The sequence below is a fragment of the Pseudomassariella vexata genome (assembly GCF_002105095.1).
Source record: "Pseudomassariella vexata strain CBS 129021 chromosome Unknown BCR38scaffold_7, whole genome shotgun sequence".
Classification (NCBI taxonomy): domain Eukaryota; kingdom Fungi; phylum Ascomycota; class Sordariomycetes; order Amphisphaeriales; family Pseudomassariaceae; genus Pseudomassariella; species Pseudomassariella vexata.
The window spans coordinates 212408-229127 of record NW_024467962.1 but is presented as its reverse complement, the minus strand read 5'-3'; the positions used below and the strand labels follow the sequence as shown (position 1 = coordinate 229127).

The window sequence follows — 16720 nt, the reverse complement described above, 5'->3', positions numbered from 1 at the left end:
AATTTTAGACTCAAAAAGATGCAGGAAAGATGCAGGAGTTTGTCTAAACCCCGTCGTATCTGCTGAACGCTGTCATTCCAGATACGGTGCTCCTCCCTATTAGAGTGACAAGTAGTGAGATTAGCTGCCCAGCTCCAAAATAAAAACATCAATGTAGTCAATATTTTGAGCCACATCATCCACTGTAGAATTGGACTCGGCAATGTGTGTGATTTGCTCGGGAGCCGGGATGTGGTGTCTGTGTGGATGGATTACATCTGGGACATTGCCACCAACTGCTGATTGGTCGAGCGGGCACTGCCTCTTACACTCCGAAAAGGGTCATCTTAGCCAGATATAGAAATCACCAGTAATGGATTTCCATCGACTATTTTCTAGCTGAGATGGTAAGTTCGGTCATCCGAGAGTAGGTGGAAAAGATGGTTCAATTCTCTGTCTCGTTTCAAGTGCGTCGATATGAGGACCAAGCAGTCCAGGCAAAATCAAAGGTCCTATGGCCTAGCGCCACAGTGGCTAACAGACAGTGGCTGTGCACACAACTGACTAGCTGTGGCAAATAAACAGCATATGTACGCCTCCGGTAGAATGGAAACTATATGTATATTAGAAAATTGAAAGAAGACGAACTATGTGTGTTAGATACCGTCCCGCTGGGCCCCTATGCCCAAATCTTATACAAGTGTCCTCAAGCGGTGTGTCACTAGTTCTAACAATCATGTTCATGATGTAGCAGCACCCAGTCGGTGTCATCAAGTGGAGGTTCTAGGTCATTATCACTGGACGTATTAACGCTACAGAAGCCGTGCATACAATTCTGCCAGGAGCCAGGACTCAATCACAGCATCACAGCACCGAGTCAATGATCAGTGCCCAAGGGTCGTATCAGAATGGTGTCTACGTTGGCACTACCCCCTTTTGTATGTCTATCTATGGCCGCAACTTCAGGCATCAATTGCGTCTCATCTCGTCCAATCCACAAAGATTCTCATATCAGAATTATGAATAGCAGAAGAAATTATATGTAATGCTTTACCTAACGAACCATCCCTCCTCAAATTCCATTGAGTACGCCACCATTGAAAAGAAGTCTAGAATCAAGACTAAGTCGGACGGATGTTGGACCCCTGAACCGTGGTAAAGATGCACGACATGTTAGGAGGCAGCTTCAAGCATCATCCTCAGTTTTCTCCTTTTTGACGCTGAATTCGACATCTTCATCCTTGACAGGCTTGTTCTCGGAACGGGCGGGCTTGTCACTGTTTGACCCTTCAGAAATACTCCCCTCAGACTTGGTGGCCTCCGTCTTGACCTCGGTGTCATCTGCATCAGTATAGAGGGTACCGTCAGCAGCATCGGATTTGTCGAGGCCGGAGATGCGAGCCTGCAGTATGACGTGCTCCAACTGCATTTGGTCTATAGCGACAGGCATGGCCTTAGTAACCTGTTTTACTACCTCTTGAAATCCAAGGTTACATCCCTTATGACCCTTATGAGGAGCATATCCCTCACCGCGGAAATCGAAGAATTTGATATGACAAACGGCATTCTTGAGATCCTTGATACTGCCTGTAAACTTGTCGGGGTCGGGGACGGGGTAGAGGCCAGCCGGGACAAGAGCCTTGAGGGCTGATCCAAGCATGATGCTCTCACAGCTGTCGACGTCAATTCCAGTCCTGCAGAACTTCGGAGGGTCTAGTCTCTTGATTCCAGTGAGGTGGTCGAGAGGGACCTTGATTTGTTTGAGCAATTTGGCCACAGTTTCGGCACGAACAGTAGTTATGCGTTCTGTGAGAAAGGTAAGTTAGTCGTGAGATCACAGTGAAAAGAGTCTGATAACCTACCAAGAAGTCCGTTGGGAAGCCTGAAGTCCTTCATGGACATTCCAGCCTCGTTGACAATCTCTCCATTACCATCAACCTTGGCATTAACGACGAGTGAGTCTGACATGTCCTTGAGAAGTTGGCAGTCACCAAGCTCATAGGCAATCCAGGCAGCCTTGTGAGCTTTGATGGCGCAGTCCTCATCCGCAACAAGCGTGGACAGACCTTCGACCCACTTGCCAGACCAAGGGTAGACAAGGTGGGTGCAGGCATACTTGTTTGTGAGGATCGTGATTGCGTAGAGCTCGTCCAGGGAAGGAGCATTGGAGACTTTGTTGAAAGAGAAATGAGCGATGCTCAGTAAAGTACCAAGAGCCTTGGAGTCGTCTTCCTTCTCAGCCAGGACCTCCCAGTCATCGCCGTCCACACTAGAACAAGAGACGTCAGTACTTACGAGTTTCTGCAAACTGAGCGACGAATTGGGAATTCGAAGTGATGTCTTGAGAGACATTCCTTGCCCCCAAGACAGATGACAAAGTAGATGAAACAATTCTGCAAGGTACTTACGGTCGAGACGGGGCATCCTTTCCATAGAGGCGGCGCCGCCACTCAGCAGAGGCAGTCGCAACATTGGCGGCAGAGACCTTGTACTTGTACTTGCCGACCTTGATGGTTATGTCCCAGTCAGCATGAAATATGATGACAACGTCTCCATCGGCATCAATCGTGCCACCATGGACAGAAGTCTCGTCCTCCTTGATGGGTGTGAGGAGTCCGGGGGAGTGGATAGCAGCCATCGTGATGGGATTGATCTCCGCAGCAGAGGGCGTTGGGGTGAAGATGATTATGGGATATTAGCAAAATTTAGAAATTCAAGGCAGAGCAGAAATATTAGACGGAAGAGGCGGCTCGGAATTTCCACTCGGCGAAGGGGGAGTTGGATTTGGGTTGGAGAAACTGGTGTGAAGTTACTCGGCAGGGGAAGTGCCAACACAATTCTTCTTGTTATTGTTGTTGTTGTTGTTCTTATTGTAAACGTATTGCTGAGCCCTGGCGAGGAAATCAGTAGTGATTTGGGAAGGTGTCGATTTGGTGTCGATAGCAAGTATTCCGTGTCTAGCAGCTCGCAACTAGGAGTCGCGATGGGGTGGCAGATTGACGCTAGCACTATCATCACCGCCTTCACGGCTATTTTCAGGTCGTTGTTTCGACATGATCCTTTGTCTCAATATATTTATTAGTGTCATATATACGAATAGGTAAGGTAGATTGAAGAATGAACTAGCATGAATAGAGAAAAAAAGTATACAGCTGCCTAGGCCAGTGCCAGATATCCAGCGCCTTTACTGGGAAGGCACGTATCCTGTTGGTAATAGCCACGTTTGGCAGCACATGTACCGGTGTTGAATTTCTCTTCTTGATTTTCTGGTTCTCCATGCTGGCCTATTGGTAGTGTTCCTGCTTTTTAGATCTCGGTTTTCTGTTCTCCATGCCACTGTCCTAAGGATCATATTTTCGATTTTCAGGTCTTGGTATTTAGTTCTCTACAACTTGCCCTACGGATAATGCGCTTGTTATTATTTGAACCGTTCAAGGTCGACCGACAGTCGACTCCGCTACTAACAGACACTCGCACCAAGTATCGCACCAGGTACGCGGAACGGATGCATCACTTGCAGTTAGAGGGAATTTCTGTTCTGGAGGCTGAATTTGGCTGGCAAGGATTCCCATTTGTTGATAGCATGACAGCGAGGCACGATAGGGATGGTGGTTACTCTCGTGTACCACGAGGACAAACCGGACGGCTGCCCACGGGAGCGCTGCATGGACAGGATCGAAGCTAGCGTCGACATCGTCCACCGCGAGAAACTTGTTCAGTATTGAGACCGTATTTTCAACAAGGCTATCGTTTCGTTCGCTCGTGATTTCCCGCTCCATTTCCTCTTTGATGGCCGCTGCTCGGTCTGTTACAGTGGCAGGCTTGCCGTCGGGTGTTTCAACATTGCTGGCTACATTATTAGCGATCTCCTCGACAGTTTTGATGTCTTGGTCTTCTTCAGACTGTCGTAACCGCTCTAGGGCTTTATCCCATAGAGAACTTTTCGTGTCTGGTTGCTGCAGGGTGGCGGAAGCCGGGGGTACGGAGGTCGGGATATCTGTGATCGCTCGTTGTGCTGGCGCCGAGGAGGTTGAAGAAGTTCTACGCTCCAAAGTCTGGAGCTCGATACTTTCTAGAGTTGGTCAGTTAGGCTTACCGATTAGATTCGACGCTTTCTTACTCGAGATTCCAGTGTCTCACGACGCCGGCGAGGCGACTATGCCGGGTCCGTTGTGGATATCCTGTGCTACCTCGGACGCCGTCGGGTTCTTAGCGCCGTACCGCGCGGTGAGACGTCTCCGCCACCCTTTGAAATATGAACGACTAGGCATGACTATAGCCAGCACCGAATGAGAGGAAGGGACGTGCTTGGAACGTTAGTTCGCTTCTAAGGTGATTGGCTTAAGCGCTAATAGGACGTCATAACGCCGTAGTGCTAGTGCGGATGCAGCTGAAGCACGAGATGGACTTGCTTCGAGGTACCAAATGTAGACTTTGGACGTGAACTCCACATGAGCATATGTTCAATACAACTATTGTGAAGTAAGGGCGGAGATTTTCAAAAAAAAAAAAAAAAAAAAAAAAAAAAAAAAAAAAAAAAGAACGATACTCCTATTGCAAGATCTAATAGTTTTGGGCCAGCCCCGCCCTCTGAGGCCCTTCTGTGGCTAAGCACTAGCCACAGATACTTGCCGGTGGCCAGTACGTACCGAACGCCGTATTCGCCCGTATCCACAGGGCTTGGCTACATACGTTCAATGAGGACGTCGGGCGACTCCAGGCACAATTATCACGACACTGGAAGGTTGGCTACGCGATATTAAGTCAGCTGGGTGGCCAGACAGTAAACAGTCAAGCCGTCCCAGCAAAACAAGACACTAGACAGCCAGCTAGAGTGTACGCCAAAAGGGCCTCGTCAAACAGCTAAGATCTCACCAGGGCCTCGTCGGCGATAGAAGTAAAAGAGTTCGTAAAATGTATGATGCCAGAGTCTGGTGAGGTCACATTGAAGTGTTACAGGTCGCAGTAGCATGCATAATCAAGGTGGGAAGAGACAGATATTTGACCACCTATAGTACTAAATGAATGACATGTACTTTTTCTCTTCCTATAATGATCAAAATAAAATATCCGTCGCCCTTACAGCCTCATTCTCCAGCAATTTCTCACTTATAAGCTTCTCACATACCCACGAATCCCCGAACGAGGACGTCCTTCCCAGCTCAGCAGACATTGAACGCCTCGCGCTTCAGACGGGTTTGCACAACCTCCACGCCTAAATAGAAGCCGTCTTACTCTGTCTCGAACCCCTCTTACTCTGTCTCGAACCCCTCCAACAGCTCCCTTCTAATTTTGCTTCGCAGCTCCTAAGTACAGCTCCTATCTGCCCACTTAAGTAAGAACTGGTTCTTCTCGTAACGTGCTGAAAGGCAGTCAACCTCGTAAATATTTTCGGGTTTTATACGTTTAGGTGAGTACAACTTCTATAGCACAGTTTCTAACTATAAATGAGTAGCACATACCTTCGATATTAGCTATATTCTCACGAAATATATTATAAGGCTTCCGCCCCCGTCTAGTTCGGCCACGTTGTCAGCTCTATGGCCGGCTATTACGCTACAGTTGAATTCCTATTTGGCAACGTCTTGACCTGTCGTCGCCTCGCATTCCCGCCGGTCAACGATAGTCTATCTCTATCGACAGCGGGTGCCATCAACACACAAAACAAATAGCCTGAAAAAGGTTGCGGACAAGACAGGCGCAGCACAGGATGGTGGTTTTGCGACGTAGAGCCAGCCGATTCTCGCGACCCTGATCAGCCGAGAGTGCAAAGTGACGGCCTATGAGGAAATTGCGGGGAACTCGAATGTCCGCCTTGATCCTCCTGCCTTGGAACTACGTGCCATGGCTGTGCACTGGCAACAGGCTTGCACTAATCATCTCTCGTCGATATGCGCTGGCAAATGCACTTTGCATGCCCGATGACCAGCTGCTCGGCTAGTGGCCATGTGAGCAATCAGGCCGCGACACAGCCGCCAGTAAGTGTTAGCGAACAATTGGATAAGACAACGACGAGGCGTCCTTCATCCGACGCAACGGGGCCGCTTGTGCGATCGAAGCGCTGAGACTGGCCCGACTAGCCCGGCGACTACAGCCAGCAGTGATCAGTCCACAGAAAAGCCTCGGGATGACAGTGCAAGCACACGCACACGCGAGGAGTCTGCCATCCACTGTGTGTATCTCAAGGAGCATGTCGTTGAAGAGGCATACGCGATCAACCCCAAGGTAAGACTCAAACGTCGACGTATGCATTATAGCCGTGACTTGCGTAAAATACTACGACAGTATTATTGTGGTGAAAAGGGCCTAACAACTGTGATAATAGGCTTCCGTTCAGCGGAAGAATAGAAGGTGGCAGGCTCGATTGACCTGGCCAGACGGGAGGCCTCAAGGGGCGTAGATTAAGGATGCTCGGGTCAAGGAAAGAGGGAGAGAACGGAGTGTGTGATGGATGTGGGACGGATGTTGGAGAGTGAGGGAGAAGTCAAGTATGCGTAAAGAGGAGTTGGCGGAGAACCAGGCTTATATATGCACATTCTGGTTGCCAACAAGGATGCGCGGCCGCGCAATATCGAAACAGGAATGGGGGCTAAAACCGGGAGGTGCGACAACGCGTTCCTGACTACAAACGTATCTTCACATTATCTCCACTATCATCGTGATTGATATCATCTACGCCTTGGGAGCTGTACTGCTTCTTGCAGCATTCAGTGGTAACGTCCCACACCCACATCCGGGACACCCCCACATGTGGGACACCCAAAAATGCCTCTAACTTCAACCTCTTTTTTCTTTACCAATATTGATTCAATCGTTACGAAATTTTACGTACGTCTTCTTTACACTAATATGAGTCAATATACCGAAGATGATATTTATTGAGCTCTTCAAGCAATAGCTACCGGTCAAGGCTTCCGAAAAGCAGCATATGAGCATGGTGTCCCAAGGTCTACTCTTTCACGACGGATTCAGGGAGCCCAGTCAAGAGATATAGCCTTCGCTGACTACCAGAGGCTCTCTCCAGCCCAGGAATCTCATCTGGATCAATGGGTTCGAATCCAGGCTGCCCTAGGCCTCCCACCAACCCATCAACAGCTCAAAGACTTCGCCGAGCGTATCCTACAGATCCACGGAGACACCGAACCACTTGGAAAGAACTGGGTCCAGGCTTTTATCAAGAGGAACCCTTCAGTCAAGGTCCAGAGAAGCAGAGCTATCGATTCCCAGCGTATTAATGGAGCCTCAGCTAATGTGATCAGGCAATGGTTCAAATACCTCGCTATCCCTGAGATCAAAGCTATTAAGGCCTCGAATCGATACAATATGGATGAGACAGGTATTCTAGAAGGTAGAGGATCAAATGGTCTTGTTCTAGGATCATCTGAGACTCGTTCTATACGGAAGAAACAGCCTGGATCTCGAGCTTGGACATCTCTTATAGAGTGTATCTCTGCGACTGGTACTGCACTACCCCCACTTGTGATATACAAGGGGAAGTCTGTCCAGCAGCAGTGGTTTCCTCTGGACTTGACTCCATACGAAGCCTGGAGGTTTACAGCAACAGAGAATGGGTGGATGTCAGACTCTACGGCTATTGAGTGGCTACAAAAGATCTTTATTCCTTTGACTCAACCAGAGGACCCTGAAGAGACTAGGTTACTTATCCTAAATGGGCATAGTGGCCACGAAACGACAGAGTTTATGTACCTCTGCTTCATAAACAAGATACACTTGCTTTTCTTGCCGCCACACACATCCCATGTTCTCCAGCCTCTCGATCAGTCAGTCTTTGGACCCCTCAAGGCAGCCTATAAGAAGGAGCTTGGTTACCTCGACCGATGGGATACTACTACTGTCGTAGGGAAGAGAAACTTTCTCCTCTGCTATAGAAAGGCACGTCTAGCAGCATTGACTGCTAAGAACATTATCAGTGGATGGAAATATACTGGTCTCTGGCCTTCGAGCATAGCTAGACCCCTTATGAGCCCCCTGCTCCTTGAGAATACGTCAGCACCAATCAGACAGCCTAGTCAGACTTTCAAAGGGTACTCTGATAGTAAGGGTAGTCAGGACTGGGCGTTAGAGACATCAGCAGTAGCCTGGTCAACGCCTAATAGGAGAGATGAGCTCCAAGATCAACTCAGCTTATTCAGCAAGCTTGATAGTGATCCAAATACCCAGCGGCTACTCTTTCGGAAAGTTCAAAAGGGCTTTGATGAGAAGTACTACCAATTAGCTGTCGCACAGCGAAAGATTGAGGCACTAGAGGCAGAGCTTGAGGCTAGTAGGGCTAGGAAGCGGAGGAAGATCAAGATGAGCCCAAATTCGAAGTTTACTAATATCAAGGCTATTCGGAAGGCTCAAATCGAGGCTGGTGAAATTGAGGATAGTACAGATGAGTCTAGCGAGTCTGAAAACCCTAGTGACGGCGAAAGCTGTATTGTAGTCGCATTAGAATAAGTGTAAAAAAAGGTTGAAGTTAATGGTTATAATATACAGCATCATTTTTAGAGCGTCCCACATGTGGGGGTGTCCCGGATGTAGGTGTGGGACGTTGTAAGGTCCACAGTCAACGCAGTACGAAAAGGCCAGAGTTACATACTACCGGTCACACTAACAAACAGAACCTTGAAGATTTATTTAGACTGATCTTTCACGTCCTTGCCGTCGAATTCAGCATGCCACTGGAGAATTAGCAAAATATACAAGAGTTGGACAATATGGGCCCTGTGGGCCATGTGGGTCCTATACTTGCCACTATCGCCACCTAGAACGGCGACCATCCCCACATACCTCTATTACGAGAAATGTGGCGAGGATAGAACATTCCCTACTTATCTATATGCTTCTACAACTTGTCTGAATTAATCAGCAAGTCTACCATTCATTGACTATATAAGAACCCTTTTGTTTCCATACATAGACCCTCGAAGAGAGGACCAGAGTTAGCTACAATACATACAGGTTAGGCATATGTGCCCTCCTTTTGCTCCTTCAACGGGAACATAAAATCCAAGTTAGACCTTCAAGGCCATTGCACCGAACTACCAGTCTTGGAAGGACATATGGCCACTTACCGTACGTTATAGGCCAATGTGGCCACCACCCATCGTGCCACACAAGTCCTGCCTGTGGGACAGGTATCTTTCATTTCTATCTATATAAGGCCCTTATGGTCGCTGTTCAGTTCTTCGAGGACTCTCCAGAGATCATGACCTTCTCAATACAAGACCATTTGACATCCAGTCAATACCCTTGTAGGTATGAACAACCTTGCAAGACTAAGCAACAATCATACTATTCAGAAAGCAGATTTTTCAGCATGGATCGAAACCTTCAGCATTTTCCTTAAAATTATGCTGCCTAAATTTGGTCTAGTACGAAAGAAATCGGACGAAGACAGCTAGTTGAGAATGTGAATCGGATGTCAGAGGGCTGAAGTGAAGGACACCGGTATCCAACCGGTGGGGCACCGGTATAGGGATTGCGAGTCATGACCTAATATTCAAGTCTTGGTATTGAAGAACTAATGCTCTGCGGCTCCGATATCCGAGCTCTACTGCTCCGAATGCGAACTCCGGTTACCTATGTAATGGAGGTATCTTGGAGGAAGATAGGAAGATGGTTAGAGATCAATGAACTATTCTGGACACCCACCTAACTTAGATTCCTCAAGAATCAGTCTTGCAATATACACCCCCATAACACTGGCGCATCACAGCCGCTCTTTGCACTACCTGACTATTATCGTGAGACGTGTGGTATCCCCGTTACAAGCTTTAACAGATAAAAGGAGTAAACATTCAATTACTTTCTGCTTGTTACTTTACCTTCCAAGCTTTCCGAATGTCTATGATGCGTGCACCTAGGGGGGAGGATGCTATAATGCAGTAGTGCGCAACGTTGTAGTATCAAATTGAATGGGATTCACCTAACCAGTGGGTCCCCCTACCTTTTCGTATCATTCTACCTAGAATTTCCAGGTCCTTTTATGTCCTTAAGAAGAATACCAGTTGCATAAATTATCCAAAAACCGAAAAAAGGCCTTAACACCCTGTCCTTAAGTCAGTAAAATATTATTAGTAGTGATTACTATACAAGGTATAGTTAGGTTGCCTGAAGGTAATGCGCTTACTAATAGTAAATATCGTATAGATTTGTTTTCATGTAGTATATGTAATTTTAGCTCCTTCCTATGCTCGCTACTCCTCACTAGCCTGGCGTTCACTGCTTATATCGCAAAGTTCTTTTCTGAACATACACAGGCCAAGAATGCGGGACAATCGATATGTAAGCCTTCCATTTCCACTCGCTGCAGGGGTCGACCTGCAGGATATCGTAATCGCGCACGATGGTAGCCGCCATTTTGGTGATCTGCACCCTGGCTAAATGCTGGCCCGGACATGAATTATACCCAACACCGAACTTGGACAGTTAGCTTCTTACATGGACCACTTAGCTGAATGAATCTTACCACGAGCCAGAACTTTTCCTTAGTTCCGATATCATCAGCAAACCATCTGTTAGGGTTGAACTCCCGGGCGTCTGGACCCCAGTGCTCTTTAGACAGCTGCATCACGCTGGGATTTGTCAGTTTTGTTTATCCATAGTCATCGTCGTTGGCATTCTCTTACTGCCCGTGTATGGAAAGAACTGTCCCTTCAGGAAAGTGCCGGTCTCCTATTGACAAACCCCCTTTCGGTGCGACCCGCGGCAGGCCGGATGGTGTTGGTCCTAGGATGCGCAATGCCTCTTTGACACAAGCTTGCAGAAACGGCATGTTCTGTGCCTCTGAAAACGACACAGGTGTACCCTGGCAGATTCCGTCCTTGTTGACGGCATCGATCTCATGTCGGGCACGTTCCCACAGTTCAGGGCGGCGCATCATGTGGTATACAAAACTTTGGATTCCACCTGATATTTGTTAGATAGATGTTCAAACAACGTGAAGTAACTACTCACATGATATTGTGTCCGCTCCACCGCCAACACTGAGCGTAGCCTGAGCCTCGACCTGACGAAGACTCAGGCGATCCGGATTCTTCTGCTGCATCCTGAACCAATGAGCAGCAATGTCAAACCTAGCGTCCGGATTCTTCTGACGCTTCTTCATGGCTCTTGTAGTCGTGTCGAAGAGATGCCCCATGGGCAGTACCCCCAGCCAAGTAACAACTGGGTTCGCAAATATCCATTGGAAGACAGTCAAGAAGCCAAATGCAGCCACAACGGGATTCAGGATCTCGTTGTTCCGCAACGCTCCACCTACATCACGGCCTTCGGAAATGAAGCCAAATGGTTCCGAAAAGAGAGCCTCGCCTGTGTTGTCGAATACGGTGTAAGAGAGAAACTTGTCCAAGTGCATCGGCTTGTGATCAGCGGCATACTTGTCCATCCAGTCCTGCAAATGAGCAATATTCTTGTCAATGTACTCTTCGGATTTCAGGATGTTGGAGAGACTGTATCCGGATGAGAGCCATTTGGACCGCTCGACTTTCTCTTTGGGATCCAATGTCGACATGGGGTTTTGAAACCGCCAGTCTGGTAAGGCGAAGAGGGTGTACCAGTTTCCCTGAGTCGTGTCAGTTGCCAAGGTTTCTGTCACACGGGTGGGGGCCCCATCACACTCTTGTCGGTAAAAGGCCATATGGCCAATCGAACGAAGGAAATATGAAGTTCTGAGAAATCCCAACTAACCTTACGCAACGGTGCTAAAAGCAACAACCTCGGCCCATCCGGATGACTGACGCTGACCTCATTTGGCGCAATCCGGACAAAATGGCCATGTTTGTCATGCAGCGCCACAACTTCGAGGGCTTCTTCTCCCTTCAACAGATAACAGATCTGCCAGAGCCGAGTAATGGAGGCCCAGAAGGGCCCAGGGATCTCAGAAAGGGGATGAATATACCGACGGTAGACGACGACGCTGACGATCACCGCCAGTATTTGGGCTGCGACAGCCGGTGAGGAAAACACCGCCGACATCGAACTTTGGGTGTGATTTCAGCAAACAGCGCAACAGATGATTCGCGCCGACGGAAAAAAACCAAAACTAAAAACAAGAAGAGGCTAACAGAAATTCGACGCAACAAGCGGTCTTCGATATCTGTGGAGAATATTTCCATCGAGATTAGAGTCCAGCGCCGCACGCAAAAAGCGAGAACCAATACGACACTGTAGATTACTCGGATGCAGACCTGCTGGAGCCGGTAGAAATCTTCAGCGCCGGGCTGCCTATCCGAGCCTAGGCAATAAAACCTTTGCATGCATCATCCCCCGCGTTTTGGGTACGCCAAGTCCTGACACATCATTCGAGATACTGTCGCAGCTACTGATTGGATATTGTCGTTCAGGAACACCCGGGCCGCCGAAGTTGTTGCGTAACCCTGCCTTTTATCAAGCAGCTAACAGAATAAACGGCCCACTGGAAATACGCTGGAATGTCGAATGTTGGGGTAGTCCATGTTATTCCGCCCTTGGTTCGCCGCTTATTCAGGCAGCTCCTGGGCAATTGTCGCAATCTGATGCATATCCCACAATTGAACCCTGGCAATTGGCTGTGCGCGTTTTTTGTGCTACGAGAGGGGATATATGTGCGCAGTGGCCGTCGCATCTGACGAAAATGGACGTTCTTGTTCCTCGTTCTACGAAGTTGCTGCTCGGTTGAAAACTTGCAACTCGGCGGGTTGTCCACATGGCCAAATATGCTATCCAGAACTCGAAGCAGGTGGCCTTACTTGCCGCCGCCATCGTCTTTACCGTCCTCCCTACGATTGCCATAGTGTGCCGGATTTTGGCGCGCCGAGTAGCGAACAGAGCTCTGGATTTGGTTGATTATTTGATGGTTGTGGCATGGGTAGGATAAGCTAAATCTACAACGTTACATGGTGTGACTGACATAAAGTCAGTTTCTCTCTGTGTGCTTTCAAACATGTTGTTTCTTGGGTCAGTCTCTTCGCCGCACAGGTGCTTTCCCCTCTATATAAAGTACTAACGGGAGCTTCGTAGGTATTTTCGAATTCGGTGCCGGTATACACACCTCCGAAATTCGGGCCATGTACGGGGAGTTGGCCGAACAAAAGTTCTGGATGGTGAGCTCTTCTGTCTTTGATTGATCGAGGCATCCAAACCTGACCGGTATTCAGGTTCTCATCCCCATCGAAGGTCTTTGGGCCCTCAGTCTCAGCACCTGCAAGCTCTCCGTCCTGCTTCTGTACCGACGACTCTTTCCCGTCCCCTACATGACCCATGCAGTCAATATTACCATCGGCCTCATCGTGGTGTTCCTCCTGACAGCCGTCATCGGCAGCATGGTGGTCTGCCAGCCCATTGCATACAATTGGGACAAGACGATTGCGGGAGGACACTGCGGGGATCTGATTGCCATCATCAAAGCGACAGGGAGTTTGAATCTGGTGACGGATGTGCTGGCACTTACCATTGCCCTCCCGCAGCTCTACATGTTGCAGTTGCCGCTGTACAAGAGGGCAGTTCTGTTGTGCGTCTTTGGGATCGGAATGATGTAAGTTGGCTCGAGTTCTGCAGGTGCTCCTTCGCACCCAAGCTACGGAACTTCACTAACACCTTGTGTAAAATAGAACCTGCGTCATCAGCATCCTTCGCATTATTTCCCTCGCGACAGTTGACTTCGACGATCTCCCTTACACGTGCGTCGAGGCACTCATCTACAGCGCCGTCGAGCCGTCTCTGGCTGTGGTCCTGGCCTGCGTACCGCTCCTACGGCCGCTCCTTAACCGCGGAAGATATTCGGAGACGGGAACACGGGTAGATGCGTCTTCCCGGAGCCTGTCTAAGAGCATGCCGAAAGGGGTCCCACCGGGGGATACTTTAAAGCCTTGGGCGACGATTCGTCGCATTATCGACTTCGACCGCTTGGTCCAAGGCACAACGCACAAGTTTCAGCCAGCAGGGATAGGGACTTTGAAAATGACGATGAGGATGGAAGTGAAAGGGGCATCTTTGCCGCCGACAGGATGCACAACTCAATTCGGGTCAAACAGGAATGGAAAGTCAGTCAGGAGGTCAAAGACGATTCAAAATTATCAGCGGAATCTCCGTCCATGGCGTAGTGCAAGTCCGTCGGAGCACGCACAACACACGCCGTGAGGAATATCCAGAAATAAACAATTCGTTGAACCTAACACGGGATCCTATCGCAAAGGGTCGTGCTCGACTTTCTTCGGTCTTCGAATGAGCCCCAGGCCACCCCTATCACTGTACAACAACATACTCTAGACGTAACCGTAACAGCATATTGCTTGCGAACCGACCGTGTGTATCATGGTTTTTCGACTTAGTTTCTTTGCGAGAACGTCTATTTTCTAGGAATCCCGGGGTTATTCTCGTTTGGCCTGTACTTGACTGCCGGCGGGGTTGCCAAAATGCCGTGGCACCATTTTACCCAGAACCAGGCGGGGTTCGCCACAAGGATCCGGAACTTTACATTGAGGGCGGATAAGTTCTTTTGGTCTTTTCATCCACCCGTCGTGAATCGAACAGCGTTCCAGTAATTCCAATCCTCTCATCACAGAACAGAGAGAAATATGGCTCCGAATTGGACACATCTGGTACGCTTCCTGGCCGAGGAAGACGGCCAGATCCACCTCGGCCAAATCGACGCCAAGGAATGGCCGGATGTGGGGCTTGCGCTCCATGACGGCAAGAAAGTCACGGCGAATCTGGTGGAAGGCACCGTGTTTGATGGAGTTGTGACGGATAAGTACCTCACCATTGCACAGGTGTGTTGCATTCCAACGACATCCCTAATCGCCATCTCTCACATTGATTAGCTGCTCTCGCCTCTACGCATTGACGAGGTGCCCATCATCCGATGTCTCGGACTCAACTATCGGGATCATGCCAAGGAGGCCAACATGCCTATTCCCAATGAGCCGGTTTTGTTCATCAAGCCTCGAACCGCTCTGAACGGGCCTGCTCCGGCCAAGATCAACATCCCCAAGATTGCCCAAGATGGATCAAGCGACTATGAAGCTGAATTGTCTGTGGTTTTGGGCAAGTCGGGGCGGGATATTCCCAAAGAGAAGGCTTTAGATTATATTCTGGGATACACCTGTAGTAACGATGTTAGCGCGCGGATTCAGCAGATGAAGAACAGCCAGTGGTGCTTCTCGAAGGGTTCGCAATCATCTGTCATTGACTGTTACTTATCCCATGACTAACATATATCTCTAGGGCTCGACGGTTCTTGTCCGATTGGGCCAGTTCTGGTCTCTCCAACAGCCATTCCTGATCCGCACAAACTGAGCATCAAGGCAATATTGAATGGTGAGGTGGTTCAGGACTCCAACACAGGGTGAGTCTCGGAGTTGCGAAGTTGCTTGGCATAATGCTAACTTGGCTAAAAGCGAGATGATTTTCGACCTGGCCACGACCATCTCGTTCCTGTCGCAGGGAACAACTCTTGAACGCGGTACCATAATTATGACTGGTACTGGGCCGGGCATTGGGGCAATGCGAAAACCGAAGCTGACGCTGAAGAATCAGGATGACATGAGGGTTGAAGTTGAGAAAATCGGGACTCTCATCAACACCGTTTACTTTGAGTGAGTAGCTGCTTACGTTGGGTAACACTCTTTACTATAAGTAGTGTTTACGTACAATAGCTGTCTGCTTTAAATAACAATGTTTCCTCCAAATAGACGTCTATTGTAGATAGCCCTCTTCACTTCCAAGTATTTAGGCACGGCAAGATTTCAAACTTATTTGGTTGCTCACGGTCAAAGGCATCCAAGAGGTTTGCGGCATTCCTAGGACGATCACTTTTAAAGCTAAATGGTCTGATTTTGTCCATCTTCTATTTGTGCTTGTTTTGTTTCCATGAATTCCCTTTCCCTAGGCGCTTGTCCATCGTTGACCCCTCAGAACCATGGCGAGCTTAACCATCCCACGTTCCAGGCTTGGTCTCTTCTTCGATATCCTGGAGGTCTTTATTTTTTAGATCCTCAATATCAGCCATGTCTAAGTAAGTAGCCAGCAAAGTATCATGCACCTTCTTGGCTGCGGCCAGAATTATGTTTACTCGATACAACACGTACCGCACAGATTGCCTAGAGCTGCTGTTCAGTACCTGATATGCTGGAATATGTGGCTTAGCTAAAGGGGGGCGTTCCATGTTAGAGTAAGCCTGATAGTGATTATATGAACAATTTCGGGCAACAGCGAGTCATTTGTGTGCAGATGTGTTCATTGGTTTTTCTTTCTCCCCGCCCGTCATACTGAGTATTTGTGGAATGATATGTTGTAGCTCTCAAGCCTCTCAGCCACAGGTGGCTACTGGCAGATTATGGGTTGTCAGCTTTTGGAGGCTTGAGGACTGAGGCCTACCGAACTCAGCCCGCTTCAAGTCCGATAGCCTCCGCGCATCTACTCAGTTTCTTTAATTCTGTCTACAGATTGCCCGTTAGACGAGTTCTTTCACTAACTCCAACCAGCCTTCATCATAGTCAAACCTCCTCAGCAAATTTCACGAACATGAATCTACCCAGTGGGAAGAAAAGAGACTTTGCACATAGGAAGCGTATTCGCATCCGGGAGCCAGCTAGGGATATTGAGAACATGGAATCGATTCTTGCGATGCGAGTGAACTGTTGGACCTTCAAGGCTACTACACTAAGACAGCTAAGTCAAAGAGAAAAGTATATGGCCGCAAACCGTACGATTATGGGCCAATATGACCTCTACCTATCGAACCACACAAGTCCTG

The 16720-nt window shown here is 48.6% G+C and overlaps 5 protein-coding genes across 5 annotated transcripts; 2 read left to right on the top strand and 3 right to left on the bottom strand.

The window, feature by feature from the left end:
• Positions 1–1165: 1165 nt before the first annotated feature.
• Positions 1166–2617, bottom strand: BCR38DRAFT_485036 (uncharacterized protein; the record flags this gene model as incomplete). Its single annotated transcript, XM_040863826.1, has 3 exons — positions 1166–1785; positions 1842–2248; positions 2388–2617. The coding sequence occupies 3 exons, from the start codon at positions 2615–2617 to the stop codon at positions 1166–1168; spliced, it is 1257 nt and encodes a 418-aa protein (XP_040715300.1).
• A 793-nt stretch (positions 2618–3410) lies between these two features.
• Positions 3411–4250, bottom strand: BCR38DRAFT_485035 (uncharacterized protein; the record flags this gene model as incomplete). Its single annotated transcript, XM_040863825.1, has 2 exons — positions 3411–4047; positions 4120–4250. The coding sequence occupies 2 exons, from the start codon at positions 4248–4250 to the stop codon at positions 3411–3413; spliced, it is 768 nt and encodes a 255-aa protein (XP_040715299.1).
• Positions 4251–10203: 5953 nt separating this feature from the next.
• On the bottom strand, positions 10204–11961 carry BCR38DRAFT_342522 (cytochrome P450; the record flags this gene model as incomplete). The annotated part of the gene is made up of 5 exons (XM_040855952.1): positions 10204–10404; positions 10454–10559; positions 10614–10893; positions 10942–11548; positions 11674–11961. 5 exons carry the CDS (start codon positions 11959–11961, stop codon positions 10204–10206), a joined length of 1482 nt encoding a protein of 493 aa, XP_040715298.1.
• A 709-nt stretch (positions 11962–12670) lies between these two features.
• On the top strand, positions 12671–14066 carry BCR38DRAFT_343316 (uncharacterized protein; the record flags this gene model as incomplete). The annotated part of the gene is made up of 6 exons (XM_040856023.1): positions 12671–12820; positions 12881–12912; positions 12965–13042; positions 13097–13498; positions 13575–13784; positions 13805–14066. The coding sequence occupies 6 exons, from the start codon at positions 12671–12673 to the stop codon at positions 14064–14066; spliced, it is 1134 nt and encodes a 377-aa protein (XP_040715297.1).
• A 256-nt stretch (positions 14067–14322) lies between these two features.
• BCR38DRAFT_201958 (uncharacterized protein) lies at positions 14323–15622 on the top strand. The gene is made up of 4 exons (XM_040854102.1): positions 14323–14735; positions 14787–15132; positions 15190–15310; positions 15363–15622. Exons 1-4 carry the CDS (start codon positions 14541–14543, stop codon positions 15562–15564), a joined length of 864 nt encoding a protein of 287 aa, XP_040715296.1. The 5' UTR covers positions 14323–14540; the 3' UTR covers positions 15565–15622.
• The last annotated feature ends 1098 nt before the right edge of the window (positions 15623–16720 follow it).

Coding starts and splice junctions, on each gene's coding strand:
- BCR38DRAFT_201958 (XM_040854102.1), top strand. CDS start 14,541: ATGGCTCCGAATTGGACACATCTGGTACGCTTCCTGGCCGAGGAAGAC. Junction 15,133..15,189: donor CCAGTGGTGCTTCTCGAAGG/GTTCGCAATCAT, acceptor ATATATCTCTAG/GGCTCGACGGTTCTTGTCCG. Junction 15,311..15,362: donor GTTCAGGACTCCAACACAGG/GTGAGTCTCGGA, acceptor CTTGGCTAAAAG/CGAGATGATTTTCGACCTGG.